General features: G+C 39.0%; 1 protein-coding gene across 3 annotated transcripts in view; it reads left to right on the forward strand.

Moving 5' to 3' along the window:
- Positions 1 to 869: 869 nt before the first annotated feature.
- RNF145 (ring finger protein 145) overlaps positions 870 to 17,381 on the forward strand; it is a 57,148-nt gene continuing 40,636 nt past the window's right edge. The window contains exons 1-4 of one of the 3 annotated variants that reach the window (XM_045998881.1): positions 870 to 1,007; positions 3,516 to 3,550; positions 7,620 to 7,822; positions 16,347 to 16,455. In XM_045998881.1, the coding sequence (XP_045854837.1) occupies positions 7,639 to 7,822; positions 16,347 to 16,455 (293 nt within the window). In that variant the 5' untranslated portion in view covers positions 870 to 1,007; positions 3,516 to 3,550; positions 7,620 to 7,638. Of the gene's footprint in view, positions 1,008 to 1,496; positions 1,676 to 3,515; positions 3,551 to 7,619; positions 7,823 to 16,346; positions 16,456 to 17,381 lie in introns of those variants that run through there. The other 2 variants (XM_045998879.1, XM_045998880.1) reach the window with 2 other exon arrangements.

Genomic DNA, 17,381 nt, shown 5'->3' on the forward strand with positions numbered 1-17,381 from the left:
TATCAAACTAGTGGAAGTTCCTCTGAATCTGATTGATGCCTCCAGAGTTACATTTGCTAAATGTAGAGTTTGCTTTTACAATTTTAGTAATATACAAAGGTTGTGAGGAATTGGAAGTTTAACATTTTAAAACACAGGACAGAGACATGAATTTCCAAGGAGGGACCCCAAAGCAGAAATCTAGATTAAAGTACATTAATTTCTCTAGTAACATGCAGAAGTTGAGGTTTTACAATTTCAGGATGATCCAATACTGTGGCAACCTTTTACCTACTACTGGGTGTGTATCTTCTGCGTAAAGAAGTCTCTGCCAACATCAAAGGCCAGACTAGTTTCTAGTAGTGACTGGCTCTCCAGAAACTAACCAAAGACTCAGCAAGAACAGTGTAGGATTTTGTTTTGTTTGTTTGTTTTTTTCGGGGGGGGGGCAGATGGGGGTGAGGAATTTGTGGCGAGTTGGTGAGGTCCTAGAAAAATTGGGGAATAAGGAGTCCTGGCAAAGCTCAGAAGGCTAGCAACCTCCTTGTTTTGTTCTGTGCACGCACAACGTGCTTCAGGGCTTTGTTTTGGGAAGTGGGGAAGAGTTTCTGGCCTTAAAGATATGCTTACATTTAAATTAAAGTAGGCATGCTGGTCAGTGGGCCCCTTGGGAAGGAGTGTATACACTGATCTCTGTTTTGATCCTTGAAACAAAAGAAACAAATACTATTTAATTCCATACTACAGTAAATTTCTTTGAACAAATTCTTTAAACCAAGAGGCGGAAATTTAAAATTAAAGATCGTGAACATTTACAATTCATTTATTCATGCATCCACTCACTTATTCAACAGAGGCTTATTCTGTGCTAGGCATTGCCGAGCCATCACAGACTTGGTCCCTGACGCCATGGAGTTGACAGTCTAGCCCAGTCCGTGAGGGAGTTAAAAAGAATTCTGGTATCATTGGTACTGCGGTTGCACCGAGTGAAGATCAGGCCCTCCAATTCTCCCACGTGGTCCCGGCAGGTGAGTGTGGGTGTGAGCGCGTGTGGTTCCCGGTGTTTGAGGAGTGTGAGCGCAGACGTGTGTCAGAATGGCGCGTGTCACAGTGCGCGTGCAGGTGTCGCCGTGGTATGCGTCTCCATAGCTGCCTGAGCCCCGCGGCTTTGGCCGCTGGAGGCGCGTGTCTCCCGCCCACGTACTGGGGGCGGCTCGGGAACTACCCGGCCGGGGCGATTGTGAGTGAGCGCGGGTGCGCTCGGGTGAGCGCGCGGGCGGGGTCAGGGGGAGGGGCGCGGTGCGCGCAGGCGCAGAGCGCGAGAGCGGGCCAAGGCCGCCGCAGAGCGCCGGGGGCGGGAGGAGCGAGCGCAGTAGGCCATGGCTGCCACCGGCTGCTGAGGGGTTCGACCCGTGAGCGCCTGCCGCCGCGGACGATGGTGACCGCACGGGTCGGGCCGCTGCCGCCGCCGCTGCCGCCGCCTCCCAAGACGCTGCAACCTAGGCCCGGCGCGGAAGAACCGCCGCTGTGAGCCGCGCCGTCCCGGCCCCCGCCGCCCGAGGACAACGGGAGGGCGGGCGAGAGAGCCGGGGAGTTGCGGAGCCCGCCAGCCCGCCGGCGGCGCCGCCCTGCGGGGAGGGAGGCCACAGCCTGAGGTGACCGAGCCGTCCGCCCCGGCCGGCCTCATCTTATCCCGGCGAGTCCCCGCCCCGCCCCCCCTTTCGCACATCTTCCCTTCTCCCCTCCCCCACCCCTTTGCCGGCTCCTTCCTCTTCTCCCCCTTCGCCCCTTCCTTGGTTCACCTCCCTCTTTCTTCCCACCTTCGGCTGCGTCCCCATCCCCTTTTCACCCGTTGCGTCCCCTCCCTCTGGTCTGTCCTTCCGTGGACCTCCCCCCGCCCCCCTCTTTTTCCGACTTTGCCTTCCCCTCCCGGGGCCCCGCGCTAGAGCCCCCTCCCCCAGCTTTCGGTCCTTGTGGGCCGCCTTCCCAGCTACCCACCCTCCTGAACACATCCCTCACCTACCGCGGCATTCCTAAGGTGCTCTCTCTCTGAGCTCTGCTCCGTCACCTCCCCAGGACCCCATTTCGAGGCCTTTTCTATCCCCTTCCTGAGCTACCCATTTCCTAGCTGCTCCTTTTCAGCTCCTTTTCTCCAGTTCCACTCCCAACTTTACGTCTTTGTCCACTTTGCTTCCAAGCTTCCCTCCCATTTTTCTTTAGACTTATCCTTCTTTGGTCTACTCAGCCTCCTCCTTTCTCTTTTTATGCGGTTTGAGGTTGTTTGGGAGTTCGGAAAGGCCTGCCAAGCCATTCTTCGAATGGGGCCCATTTGCTTTGCATCCCATCTGTCAGCCCTATTTTACTGTGAGAGCGCTCCTTATCCCTTCCTTTTTGTTCCCTCCGCTTCTTGCCTCGCCTGCCATCCCTTCCTTCTCCACCTTATTCCTGTTCTTTTTTTTCCACCCAAGACCCTTGCCCTCCCTTCAGGAATGAGTCCCCTAGCTGCTCGGCGATGATCAACTTCGCCCGCGTCTGTGTTTGCAAGCTTTTTGGTGCGTGGCGCCGCGGAGCCTGCACCCTTGGCCAGACATGGGGAGCTCCCTGGCACGGGCCTCTTTACTGGCAGAGTTTTTGCGAACGTAATCCCCTAGCCCCGCGGTGGCAGCGGCCCTGCTGCTGCGCTGCCTGCTTTGCAGGGAGCTGCGTTGGGGTTACTATAGTTCAAACGCCGCTGAGATCAGCAGGCAGGGCGCGCGCGGGGGCGGGGGGGACGGGGGAGGAGGTGCGGGGAGAGAGGAAGGGGGCTTTGCAGTGAGAAGGCATCAAAGATTAATGGATGGCTTTGCATCGCAGTCTGCAGTAAACAGGAAACTAGTTTGAAAGGAAAGGAGAGGACTGTGTGTCTATTTTTTTAAAATACGGACTGTGCCGTTCTACTGAATCTTGAATCATGCCCAGAGGATGAGCTGTCGGTGCTGCAGTCGTGACCCAGGCTGAGCGCCCAATGGCAGAGATAGCAGTTTTTATTCCCTGTCTGGCCTCTTAAGAATTGAAAGATGGTCCGGTTATTCAGAGTGGCCTTCATATTTTTGCCACTTTGGAGATACCGAGGAACCACAGAATTGCTAGTAGTTTATGTGGAAATCAGGTACATACAAAGTTAGCTGGCAATAGTGTGGGAGTGGGGAGGACCAGCTATATTTAACACATGTGCCAATGCTTATGTAAGACGTGGCGTTCTCCTCCCGGGTATCTCTTTGGGGCTGAGTTTACTTATGATTTTAGCCTCTGGTTTTGCCCTCTAACATTTTCAGGGCTTACCATCCTAACATACGGACAGCTAGAAAACCTTTCTTGAGATTGGTTTTAGCGATGGTAGAATTTTTTTTTCATTGGATGGACAAAGAAAAAAAATGATTTTTTTCTTTTGATGGGAGAAAAAGGTGTAGAAACTTCCAATCTTAAATTTTCTATTGTACTGAATTTAAAATTGGATCATACAGCTTTCTTATATTTGCTTTTTTTTTTTTTTAAAGGAGTTTATCTAGGAGATGTGAATACCCTCTTTTTGGTAAGATCGAATTTTCTGTTTCTTTTTCTTAACATAATTCTTCAACAAACAAGCTATGACTTAAAAAATGTACATTTTCGAATTGTTCAGGATGATTTGTTTGATTTCTTCATATTCAGAACCAAAATGTAGTGTTTTTAGGAAAGTGTAGAATGAGACTCCTGTGTTTCTTAACCCACAGATATGAATGGTGAACTGTGCAATGTTATACTTGCACAGGACATTACTGTGTAAATAGTAATTGCTGCTTCCAAGCCTGGGAAAGTCATTTAGCGAAATCATTGTGGTCCTGCTTTTGGTTAGCATTTGTTGAGTCTTTTTTTGCTCTTTTTGGAAAGGATTTTTTTTTTAAAGCTGTTCCACTGTGTAAACCATTTTTAAGTTTGAGTCACATTAAGTTTACATTACTTGCTGAGATGTTGTTTTGGCATATTAACTTCCCAGTTCTTAAAACATGTAAGGAGAAAAATATAAAAATCTTTCATGGAGGAGAAAATTTGTGTGACTGTACAGGGCAGGAAATAGCTTATATATTTGGCTGTAGGACTATCAGGGCTTTAAATTTTCTTTGCATTCAGTTCCTCTGCTTATTTTTAAGGATTATCTAATATTATTTTGATTTTAAGAGAAATTTAAGCTTCTTCTGACTTGGAATATGCTCATTAGTTCTGAGAATAAGTTTCAGAAAAAAATAAATTAGCCTTGAACCAAATATCATAGAAGTACAATCTTTTTTACCCCAGGAGAGAAATCTCCATTTTTACTTCATGCTTCTAATAGAGTGGCTTGGCAAATGTGAATGATTACAGTGATTTTATTGTGTTTATTTATTTTTAAAAAGATTTATTTATTGAGAGAGGGAGAAGGGACAGAAGAAGAGGGAGAGAGAATCTCAGGCAGACTTCCTACTGAGTGGGGAGCCCCAGTGGGAGGACCGTGCTGGGCTGGATCTCAGAACCCTGAGATCATGACTTGAGCTAAAATTAAGTCAGACACATAACCAACTCAGCCACTCAGGCGCCCAATTTCAGTAATTTTAAACAAGATACATGTTTCCATGTTTTGTTTGGATGTTAATTTAGTGTGGGATGCTGGAGTGTAGTATGTGGTATTTATTTGTGATGGTGATCAACATATCATGTGGCCCTTATACTTCAGAAAGGCTCAAAATTATAAAGTTCAGAGGGGAATTTTTTATTTTTACTTTTTAATTTTTTTTGGTCTTTCTACAGCTTTTATGGGTAGCATTTTAGTTTTTTTGTTTGGTTTTTTTTTTGTAAGCTCAACATCCTGTGTTGAGCTTGAACTCATGACCCTGGAATCAAGACCTGAGCTGACATCCTGTTGGATGCTTAACTGACTGAGCCACCCAGGTGCCCCTTGTGGGTAGCATTTTAGATTTGGTTTTCCATATATTGAATTTGTTTCTCCCATGTCCATATACAGGGTCAGCTTGCCAATGACTTGCTAAAATGTCGCTTACATACAGAAATGAGTGAAATGTTTAATGAGCAGTAGAGTTGTTATTAAGTGGACATATTTCTATCCAAGGTCCTCCTTAATTCAGACATTTGAGTCTTGGATATACTATACAGTAGAATTTGGGGATCATTCTCCAGTATTCTTCTGTAATGAGAGCTTTAGAAATTCAAAATTTTCTTTTTATTCTATTTGTGAGGCAGGAATAGTGATAATTGAGAGGGAACTTAGCCTCTGCTAATGGCCCTCTTTCGTAATAGAGATGATCTTCTGTAAGAATTAGGGAGCTTCCCCTGCCTTGTTGTTCAGATCTTGATTTGTGATACAGGAGTGGTTATTTGTTTAAATTTTTTTTCTTTATCCCTTTGAGAGCTATAGCAAATGGTGAAAGTGGGTACATTTAAAAAAAGCAAAACATTAAAAAAGGGGGGAAGGCTCCAAGTCAGATGAAATAAATATAGACTACAAGTATTAACTCAGTAGTAGTCCCTACAAAAGCAGTAGTGATTTATATTGGATTCTAGAATATGGGAAGAGTTACTTCTCCATTATAATATAAAGCCTCTCAGTGATGTTGTTATCTCAGTCTATAATGATTGTCACACATGCCTGGTGGTTTGATTGAGAAAAATCTGTTATTTGTGTACTTTGAAATAAACCAAACTGAGTTATTTGTTTGACCACCTGAGTAAGTAGTTATGTTCTGTGTATTTTCTTAGTTATCTAGATAGCTTAGATATATTAACACTTTTTACAAAGGAATTTCTATTTTTGATGCCCAGTAATGGATATTCTACAACATTTAGCAAACAGAAAAAGAAGGGAATAAAAGGGGCGCCTGGGTGGCTCAGTGGGTTGAAGCCTCTGCCTTCGGCTCAGGTCATGGTCTCAAGGTCCTGGGATCGAGCCCCGCATCAGGCTCTCTGCTCAGTGGGGAGCCTGCTTCCTCCTCTCTCTCTGCCTGCCTCTCTGCCTACTTGTAATCTCTATCAAATAATTAAATAAAATCTTTAAAAAAAAAAAAAGAATAAAAATCACCTTAGCCCTACTATTGAAAGGGTGTTAATGTGATACTTTGGTGTATTTCTTCTCAAAAAAAAAAAAAAAATTTTTTTTTTTTTTTTTTTAAGTAATATCATGAGCTTTGAGAAGTTATGGTTCCTGAGTGCTGTAATTTGCAATAAATGTTGATTAGAGTTTTTATTTTTCAGTGCTTTTTTTCCCTGTTAGGACACAACATTCAGTTCTTACTCTCACAATATTTTTTTCTTGTGTAGGAAAATTATTAAAGTGGTCTTGTTCATTTAAAGTAATCAGAATTTAGTTTATGAAAATGTTTATTTTGCATTCTTGGATATAGCACTTTTGAGTAATAGGAATGATAAATGATCACTCAATGATCAGTACAATCAATCAGTTTTTCAGTGATTGAAGAACTTACAGTGGTTTGTTAAGTTGAACTTTTTTTTAAACTGAGCTATGAACCTCTGAAAATTAGAGGGTAAAATGGAAATACTGACAAATATTTAACCATAGCATAGCAGTCTGTCACTGTAATTTTCTTCAGAAATAAATGTTTTCATTTGTCCTGTAATGTCTGAAATTACTGCCAAAGCCGGAAATTTTAGATCTATCAGCAAAATTCTTAAAAGGATACTGTCAGAGCCAACAATCCAGAATTATCATTACTCTTAAAATTGTCTTTAACCCACTTCTGTTTGCCTTAGTCTCATAATTCCTTGGATTAATTTAAAGCTCTGTCTTATAAAGGAGTGTTGCACAGAATTGTCCTTTTAAATAATGGATTGTTCTAGATATCTAATATCTAGTATCTAGATATTACCTTTCTGCCTCCCCACACCACATTTTTTTTTTTTAATTCTACTCCTACAACTCATCAACAGCTGAGCAAAGATAGGGCTACAGACTCCAAAGCCTGACTTCTTCCATGTGCCAGCATATCTGTGAATCACAGGAAGAATTTGATGAGCATTGTTTCCCCACTTTGAGGGCAGATTATGGGAATTTCACATGGAGATTTTAACTTTAATTATTGAAGGAAACAATATTGCCAACTATGTTGTCTTTACTTGTATCATGAGTTCTCTGAATTATAGCATGTCATGTAAATTCAGTACTTCAGTTTTAGTTGTAACCCAGAAAAGGATAGACTGTGAGGTACTGCAAACTAAATATGTAGTCATCAAATTTTTATTAAATCTTAGGCTTTTTCATATAATAACCACTTAAGCTACATAAATCTCAGTTTTATAGGAGTGAATTTTTCCTTTCAAGTTAATTGGACAAACACTATAGTATTATTAGGGTGTTTTATTGCTAGTGCCCAGAGTTGGAGTTAAACTTTCTAAAAATAAATTTTGAGGCCTTAACACTTAATCAGATGGGAAGACCTGAAAGAGTCAATGTGAAAACACAATGCAAGGCTTATTTTATGGGTACTTGGAAGTAGTAGATGTGATTAAGAGTTTTATGCGTTGTATAGTATGTGACAGTCCATTAGATTCCTAAGAGGATATCTAAAAGCTATTTGAGGTGACTTATTTTTGTATATTATGTCTCCTGAATTTAGGTCTGCTCCAAGAAAAAACATGGCTGCAAAGGAAAAACTGGAAGCAGTGTTAAATGTGGCCCTGAGGGTGCCAAGCATCATGCTGTTGGATGTCCTGTACAGATGGGATGTCAGCTCTTTCTTCCAGCAGATCCAAAGAAGTAGCCTCAGTAATAACCCTCTTTTCCAGTATAAGTATTTGGCTCTTAATATGCATTATGTAGGTAAGTGTCTATATTATCTTTTCTTTTCTTTTTTATTTATTTGTTTGCTTGTTTGTTTATTTTTTTAGAGAGAGGGAGCATGCATGGGGTTGGGGGGAGCAGAAGGAGGAGAGAGAATCTTAAGTAGGCTCCATACTCAGCACATGGCTCCATCTCACAACCCTGAGATTGTGACCTGAGCCAAAATCAGGAGTTGGACACTTAACCGACTGAGCCACCAGGCACCCCTACATTACCTTTCCTAATACTTTAGTGAGCATTCTGATTTATGTCTATGTAGGTTTTAAAATTAGAGTAAAATGAAATTTGTTTACATTGAGATGACAGTGATACAGTCATTGAATGATTAGGAATCTTGTTTGTAGTATAATTTGTTTTACCATTGTATATGAGTTATTAGGGGTAGAAGAAAACAGTGTTGGATTTATTTTATTGGATGAAGCTAGAAGGCAGAAGAAAACATTTTAGATTTTAATATGATGAAATGTAAATAATGAGAACTACTTTTGCAGGCATTTGGCTTGTTCTAATTTGTCTGTTTTGGGTTTTGTTAGTACTTCAGAGCTTTTTAAATGTAATATTCTTTATTGTCCCAGAACATTAACATCAGTTGAACACAAGGCATTTATTTCAGTTAAATGAAATGTTGGAAATAACATTTATAATATTTAAAAAAATACTCCTTGGAATATAATTGATGTGATTTGGAGTTAGTAGTAAAAGCAATATTGAGAGGTTAAAGAAGTTAAAGTCAAGAAAGTACAGGCAGGAGGGGCAACTGCCTGGTTAGTCAGAGCATGTGACTCTTGATCTCAGGGTTGTGAGTTTGAGCTCCTCTCCCTTGGGTGCAGAGATTACTTAAAAAAAAAAAAAAAAAACTAAGGAAAAAGAAATATAGGCGGGAAACATAATTCATCTAGAATGAAAGTCCAAATTTTTAATTTTTAGGTTAATTTTTTCATTTATATGTAATGATAGCAATAATATATTTTCATTTGACATTGCTATTGTATAACTTAAGATGCGGTTTGAATGATGTACTATAGCGGCTTAATAATATTTTTATTATTAAAATTGCCCATGCAGGTATATGTTTTATAAAATTGTGAAGGGTTTGTCCTGTTTCTGTGAGATTTATATTTATGTATGGAAGGACTTTTAGGGTTCCAGATCTTAGTCCTGAAACCCCCTTATAGCTCTAAGAGATTTCCAAGTAAGCCATTGTGGGAAAAAAGTATGGTATAGTAGACAAGGCCGCGCACTGGAAGCAGAACATCTGGGTGCAATAAATTCTCTCTTTGGTGGCACTACCTTGGGAAATTCTTTGAAATGAGAAGGTTCTCATTATAGTGCAAAACACTATAATTCTCAGCCCTTTATTAAAGGCTTTGTATGTTAGCCAATTTATGGAAAATAATTCCAGTTTGTTATAGAAGAACAATTGGGTACTACTTGGCTTAGATTTTTAGCTTAATCAGCAAAGTAATTCACACTGTGATTTAAAAAAATGTGCTTGTCACATACATTATTTCTGAATAGGTTGAAATATTTATTTTAAAAACAGCTGTCTAATAACCAGAAACATTAATTTTAGCAGTTGATTGGGTTATCGTACGTTGAAGTTCATACTCTGGCTTATAACTTTGGGCACTCAACTGAGCCTTCTTAAATACACTTATTACATGCTGTGGTAGAATAAGCTCAGTGATTACATGAGTAGACATTTTCAGCTTGAACAGTTTTTTGGTTAGAGTAACTTTGGTGTCAGAGTATTTAGGTAGTGTTTACATAATGTCCCAGTTTACTAGATTTCACCCTTAAATACGTTTTTAAAATTCTTTCTTTTATAAAAATTAGTAATGTGCTTATACATTTATGTTAGAAAAAAATCAAAACATAAAAAGTGTTCAGTGAAAGTTGTGTTCCTCCTTATCTCTGGTCATCATCCACTTAGTTTTCTGAGCCCGAGCAAGTAGCTATTTTATTTCCTTGTGAAAAATTCTAGAGATCTTTTTATGTATATATGTCAATATAAAGATATTTGGTAAATGTAAATATGTAGCAATAAATGTACGTATGTCTTCCTTTTTGTATAGATGACAAGATAATTACACTGTTCTTGACCTGTTGTTTAACTTAATGATGTATCACAGAGCCATTACTACTGCTTTTAGATATTCATGAAATAAAGCTTTGTACTCTTTTTTTTTTTTTAATGTTTTATTTATATGACAGAGAGGTCACAAGTAGGCAGAGAGGCAGGCAGAGAAAGAGGGGGAAAGCAGGCTCCCTGCTGAGCAAAGAGCCCGATGCTGGGCTCATTCCCAGGAGCCTGAGATCATGACCTGAGCTGAAGGCAGAGGGTTAACCCACTGAGCCACCCAGGCGCCCTGTACTCTGTTTTTATGTTTTATGTTATGCCAAATTTTAAGATTCTGATTAAATGTTAAGGCCTCATTCTCTCCCCGCCCTCCAGTTCTGTTTCGTAGTAGCATAGTATCCTTGTATGGTTATATCATAATTCATTGAACTAATTATTCTTTTTTGCTTTTTCATTTAGTGTTGTACTAAATAATTTTATATAGCTATAATTTTGATAGGTGCAAATATAGCCTTGAGATAAATTACTAGAAGTGAAGTTTCTGGGTGAAAGAGTAGACACATTTGTAATATTGATGATACTGCTCTCCATAGGGTTTTACTGTTTTGTAACTATAACCGCCATTGGTTGAGAGTTCCTTAGTTGTACATCCTTATCAAAACAGTGTTATCAAACTCTTATATTTGGCTACTCCAGTAGGAAAAATGGGTGTGTTCTAACTAGTTTTTATTTGTATTTCTCTTATTATGAGTGAGTTTGTATTTATCCACATGTTTAAGAAAAACGTGTTTCTCTTCTGAGAGTTGTCAATTTATGTCCTTTGTTCATTTTTCTATGGGATTTTAGCCCATCCCCTCTTTTTTCCCCAAAGGCACAGGCAGCGCTTTACTGGGACTATAGCTCAAGCTGAAAAGAGACACAGCACCAACACAGAGTAGTTAAGCTGGTCTTCTCTGGATTTTAACTTTTTCTTGCTGATTTGTGGGAGTTTGGTATACATTAGGGAAATTAGCCCTTTGAATTGAAATTACTGGGTTGAATTTCAATTTGGGTTGAAATTATTTTTTCCAGTTTTAGTTGTCTTGATTTTTGGTTTATGATTTTTTTTTTCAATGCAGAATTTGTTTTAATGTGGTCGAATTTTTTTTCATTTCTTTTTTTATAACTTGGAATTTTGACTCAATTACTAGAAAAGACTTCTCTATCATGTTTTATTCCATTATTTTTGTTTCATTATTTACATCTTCTCTTCACTTAGGATTTTATCTGCATGTATATTGTGTTACAGGTAAAATTTTTTTCCTCAGGTAACTATCTGGTAGTCTCCATGTATTTATTAAGTAGTTCAACTTTTCCTGACTGATTATTATATAAATCGTCACATCGATATTGTTTCATTTTTGAATATTTTTCTTGTTCTTTCAGTATGTAGTCTTACTGAATACCTAGACTATTTTATCGTCTGGACTTAGTCCCTTTGTTGTTTTTTCTTTCTCTTTCAGAGTTTTTCTGACACTCTTTGCCATGTGAACTTTAGAATTACTTAGTCAAAGTTAGGATGAAGAGATAGCTTAAAGATGCTAACTCTTCTCTGTGTATGAACATAGAGAGCCTCCCTATGTTCCCAGATTTCTTTTGAGCCTTCTGGAGTGGTTTTTTTTTTGTTTGTTTGTTTTTGTTTTTTAAGATTTTATTTATTTATTTATTTATTTGACCAGAGATCACAAGTAGGCTGAGAGGCAGACAGAGAGGAGGAAGCAGGCTCCCTGCTGAGCAGAGAGCCTGATGCGGGGATCAATCCCAGGACCCTGAGATTATGACCTGAGCCAAAGGCAGAGGCTTTAACCTACAGAGCCACCCAGGCACCCTTCTGGAGTGTTTTAAAGTTTTCATTATAGAGGTCTTGGGCATTTATTGTTAAGTTCATTCCTAGATATTTTATTTATTATTGCAGTTGTGACTTTTCCTTTTCCCCTTTTTATATCCTTTGTTATTAAGAGCTTAAAAATCAAGGTGGGGTGTGGTTAAAAGTTCGTGTTTATGGAATATAATTGTACCTTCAAATTGAGAAGCTTTCCAGTGTGGGTTATGAGAATAGCAAAAGGAAGTGATTGTTTAAATATAATTGGTGGAATGTTAATTATCGATTGTATTGCAAAGTGTAGGATATAAAAAGGGAAACAGAAGTAATATTGAAAAGGCAGAGTGGGGCCATTTGTGAAAAGACCTGAATACATGTATTAAGTATTACACTTAATTTGGTAGGTAGTGATGGGTCAGCGAAGGATTTAGAACAGGTGAACTGTATTTTAAGAAGAGTGATTAGATAGTGTTGTACAGACTGCTGCGTTGGGGGTGGGGATGGGGGGCAAGTGGAGAAACCAGAGGTAAGAAGACCAGTTAAGATTTTAGGCAAGAGGTAATGAGAGCCAGAATTAGCCTTGTTGAAGTTGGAAGGGAAAACGTGGATATGAGAATAATTCCACTGAATCTGCAATCACTAAAATGATTAGTGACTGACCTAAAATGTAAAACTCGAGCTTATTTGTGTCCTCATTCTGCAGACCGTCCCATGTTTATGAAGTTGTTGCCTGCTTCCTCAGAACAGTGTTTCTGGTTTCTAACTTTCTGACCATTAATTCTCTCTTGGTTTTTTCTTTAGACTTCTTAAGTGTTGATAGGGCCCAGAATTTGTGTTTAATTTTCATCTTTTGTTGTGTGATCTCACGTAGTTTGGGCTGTAAATCTCTATGTCCACTTTCCATTGCTTTTTTGACCACTGTAGTGTGTTAGTGTTCCTTCACTATTATCCCGTGGTACCTCTACTATGCTGCATTCTAAGGATCCTTGGGTTAGTCTACCTTCTTAACAAGATGATGAGCTCCTTTAAGGTAGGAATGGGGTGGTTTGTTATCTCAGTATTCCTAGCACCTTGCTAGTGCCTGGTACTGAATGGATTTTTAACTACTGTTAGACATCTTCACCTAAATATTCTGTAGATGCTTGAGTTTATGGTCACTGAACTCATCTTCACTTCAAACCTCGTCCTCGTTCTGTGTCTCCTGTCTTAATAGCAAAGCTGCCCTCTTGATTACTACCCAAGCTAAAACATGAGAATCATCTTCACTTCCTTGTTCTCAACCACTCACCCATAGATCACCACTAAGACTTATTTAAATATCTTATAGCTGACCCTACCAACTCCATACCAAAGTTGCTGATTTATTTCAGGTCCTCATTTTTTTCCTTCCCTACTAAAATCATCCATAAATAGCAGAAATTCATACGTGGTGTTAGAAACATTCATTAATGTTATTTTAGGTAGGTCATCATTTTTAAATGCTGCTGGTCTTGCGTTTTAATTATAAATTACTGTTGCGTTAGCTTCATCATTATCAGTAGAGTTTGTTGTGGTTTGTTGAAGAGTGACCAGTGATGCATATTTGTGTCAGCCGTAGTTTTGGCTTTTATTTTTCAAGTAGCTAGATTACATACACGTTGTAGTTCAGATAAGTAATTCATATTGTTCTTGGTTTAGCAGAGTTCATCATTGCTTAAGAAACTTCTCGTGTGATATATTTTGTTATCACAGAGTTATTTTTCCACTGAAATATGAAATGGGGGTATAGGTGAGGCATAGAGTTTTTGTTATTTTGGTTTTTGTCTTTTTTTTTTTTTTTAAGATTTTATTTATTTATTTGAGAGAGAGTGAACGAGAGAGCATGAGGAGGGGAGTGGGTCAGAGAGAAAAGCAGACCCCCTGCTGAGCAGGGAGTCCGATGTGGGACTCGATCCTGGGATTCCTGGATCATGACCTGAGCCAAAGGCAGTGGCTTAATCAACTGAGCCACCCAGGTGTCCTGTTTTTTGTATTCTTACCTCACCTAAAGTGTATCCAAAGGATTTGAGAACTGATGGCCCAGTCTGCACTCCTTTATTATTGTGTACGTTACTGAGGTGTTAGTCATCAGTTCTGTTAGCATCATCTGCCAGTACTTTTTTATTTTATTTACATGAAACTCTAGTGTAACCTACAGGGTTTATTGTTTCCTGAAAATACCCATTATTTTTTTAATGGTTTTCATGCCTGCTATTCTCTTTTCCAAGAATGCTGCTGCTTTTTCTTAGCCTGGTAAAGATCCATTCACCCTTCTAGGTCCAGGTCATACTTAATCATTTAATCAACCACAGCCCTTCTAATATTTGTTTATTGTAACACACTTTTGTCCATGTTTATTTTGGCACTAGACTGTGATTACTTTATTCTTTGGATCTTCCATGTCTAGGAAAGCATATGGGTCACACTTTACATGTAATAATTGGTTGAGTGACTGGATAATTGAAAGACTGAATAAATCAGTAAGTATGTTCAGTGTAGAGGATTTTTTTTCTTTATTTGATTTTATAAGATTTTATTTATTTATTTGACAGAGATCACAAGTAGACAGAGAGGCAGTCAGAGAGAGAAGGGGAAGTAGTCTCCCTATTCAGCAGAGAGCCCGATGTGGGGCTCAATCCCAGGACCCTGGGATCATGCCATGAGTGGCAAGCAGAGGCTTTAACACACTGAGCCACCCAGGCATCCCGTGTCTAGAGGATTTTTTATGAGATGTGCGTGAGAAGGGAAAGATAAGAATATCTGGAAAGGAAAATGATAGTTCATTAAAAGAAAATTTAAGGAGAGGTTTCATGCAATAGATTGAATCCTTCAGCTACAAACACTGAACATGCTTGCTTAAGTAAGAAACATCCTTTTAAATACCTCTGAAGTCCTTTGAGATAGGGATTAAAATAAATTGGAAAAATTATTTTAGGAAATTAAAAGCAAATAGAAATACCTATCTCTAGTTTCTGTTGGATTGTTCTTAAACAAAATTGCTCCTGTTTCCTGTTTCCATAGCTTTAAGCATGATTGATTCCTGAGCTTTAAGTATGAGAGGAGCACTGGGTACTGAGAAGAGATAACCATGCCCTAATAAAGACTCATTAATAAGTGGAAAACGGTTATGGAAGATTAGACTGGAACCAGATGTCCTAAGACCTAAAGTATCAGACTGAAAAGTTAAGAATTTTTGAAGGTTTTTAGAGCAAGAGAGTTGTCTAGATGAAAGGATTCGTTTTATACTTAAGCACAGGATGAATGAGGATGGAAAGAGACTGCAAGATGAATAGCAGTTGGTGCACTGCATATTACAGAGTGCACTGGGTGGGGCACAGGGACTGGAAAGGATGGGTGGCCCAAGAGACTTATGGGGAAGACTCAGCAGGACTTGGTGGTGACAGAAAAGACGACTTGGATTTGAGTCTGAGTGAATGGGATTTAGGAGAAAAAGAGGCTGAGCTAGCCTGTTGAGGGAGGAGTGGGGGAACTCAGTTTGTACATGCATATGAGAACATTTAAGTGGTGTATGTCTGGCATCATGAGATATGAGATGTCTTAGAGTAGGAAATGATGACTTTTTTGTGTGTGTACTAGGTAGGTGCTCAGTAACTATTGATAACATATATTTGGAATAGTATATTAGAAGCAACAACATAAATTCTTTGAGTTAGATACTTTTTGGAGAGAAAAGCAGTTGTTCAGGGACTAAATTTCCTATGTTCATTTGGGGAGTAAAAAAGTGAAGGGGAGAATTTGGAGGTTTAAAGAAAATTCAAGGAGCTAGTTTTGAGGGTGGCTGCTTCAGGTGCTGGGACAAGGATACGCAGGATGTTTTACATTTGACAAGTAAGCAGTTGACTGCTGAGGTTTTTTAGAGTGGAAGTTAGTAAGCAGGGCTTTGTAGAGTTTGTAGGTTGTAGAGGATAAAGAGGGAATAGTGGATGGCTAGAAAATGGAAGCACTAGTAGAGATAGTTTATAACATTGTGGAATGAGAAAAATGGGTAATAGAAAAGGGAAAAATCAGCATGAAGAGAAGTTTTTCTTCAAGATTGGAGGAAGAGCACTATACATCCATTGAAAAGAGAGGTGAGCATTGGTGTCAGGGAGAAGGGAGATGTCGGAGATCGAGGGTGTTTAGGAGTTGGAAAAATAAGACCTTAAGTCAAGTGGAAGAGGCAGCCTTATGGACATTAAGGACAGTTCTTCCTCTGGACTAGAGAATAAGAGAATTGATATAGAACAAATAAGCGGACATCAAGAAAGGGTAGATGATGAGAGGAGTCCTTTTGTACCTTTGTGTGTTGTTTTGATTATAAAGTAGAATAATCTACAAAAAAGTGAAAAATGCTTTATTTTCAACAGATAACCCATAGTGGTTTTTACTGTATTAAACTTACTTTGGTAGTGAAGTAAAAACCTCAAAGTTGTTGAAACTTAATTGTAAAATAATTACTTTATGCTCTTTTTATTAGTGTGATTAATTGGGAGACTAAATTAGAATCGTATTTTATTTATAATCTCTTTTTATTTCTATTCCAGGTTATATTTTAAGTGTTGTGCTATTAACCTTGCCCAGGCAGCATCTGGTTCAGCTTTACCTGTATTTTTTGACTGCCCTGCTCCTCTATGCTGGGCATCAAATCTCCAGGTAAGAATGTGACCTGATTTTTGAAATGTATGACTGAATTTAAAGTTGTTCATTACTGAAAACATATGTTTCATGAATACTGTTAAGAAGCTACGGCTTTGCTAAGTATCCCAAACTGTTTTTTTAGTATTTGTTTCTTAAATAAATATTGTTGTATTGAATTAATAGCTGGGGTTATGCTTCAAATTTTATTTCTGCTTTTAAAAAACTATCTTAACATGAAGTAAGCTTTGAGATTTTGTTTACAGAGATAGTTAATGAGTTTTTCTATATTACCTAAGAAAAGAATTTATAAAGACAAGCTGTAGAACATTTGAACAATTACGGACTTGATTACTTTAACCATTTTAGGAAGGCAGTTTATGCTGCTTGAGAATCGGTGCAACCATGTATATAGTGGATGATTTATATAAATTATTTGGTCAGTTTCATGGTATAGCCCAGATGTTCCGCAACTTTTAATACTGTGTTTGCCTAGGTCTGCTAGTCCTAAATTTTAAGACTGTGGTCTGCCAGGGAAAATGAGCTTCCTGCTTTGGAACAGAGTGTTAAAATACAGGGAAACTAAAAGCCATACAGTAAATGTAATGGTTATAAATAAATTTGCTGGGTGTAATTTCTTTTCTTTTTTTCTAAAGAGAGTGCACTTGTAAATTGTGGGGGGAGAGGAGAGGGAAAGAATCTTAAGCAGACTCCACACCCAGTGCAGTGTTCCATGTGGGACTTGATTTCACAACCCTGAGATCATAACCTGAGTCAAAATCAAGAGTCAGACACTCAACTGACTGAGCCATACAGGCACCTCTAATTTCTTTTATCTTGTTTGAAATGTATAACCATAATGAAATATACTCCCGATCCTAAAAAGAATGATGGTTACTTTGCATACTTAGCAAGATGTAGCTGTCTGGAGGTCTGAAAAACAG

Source organism: Meles meles, chromosome 3 (assembly GCF_922984935.1).
Source record: "Meles meles chromosome 3, mMelMel3.1 paternal haplotype, whole genome shotgun sequence".
NCBI classification, from domain to species: Eukaryota; Metazoa; Chordata; class Mammalia; order Carnivora; family Mustelidae; genus Meles; species Meles meles.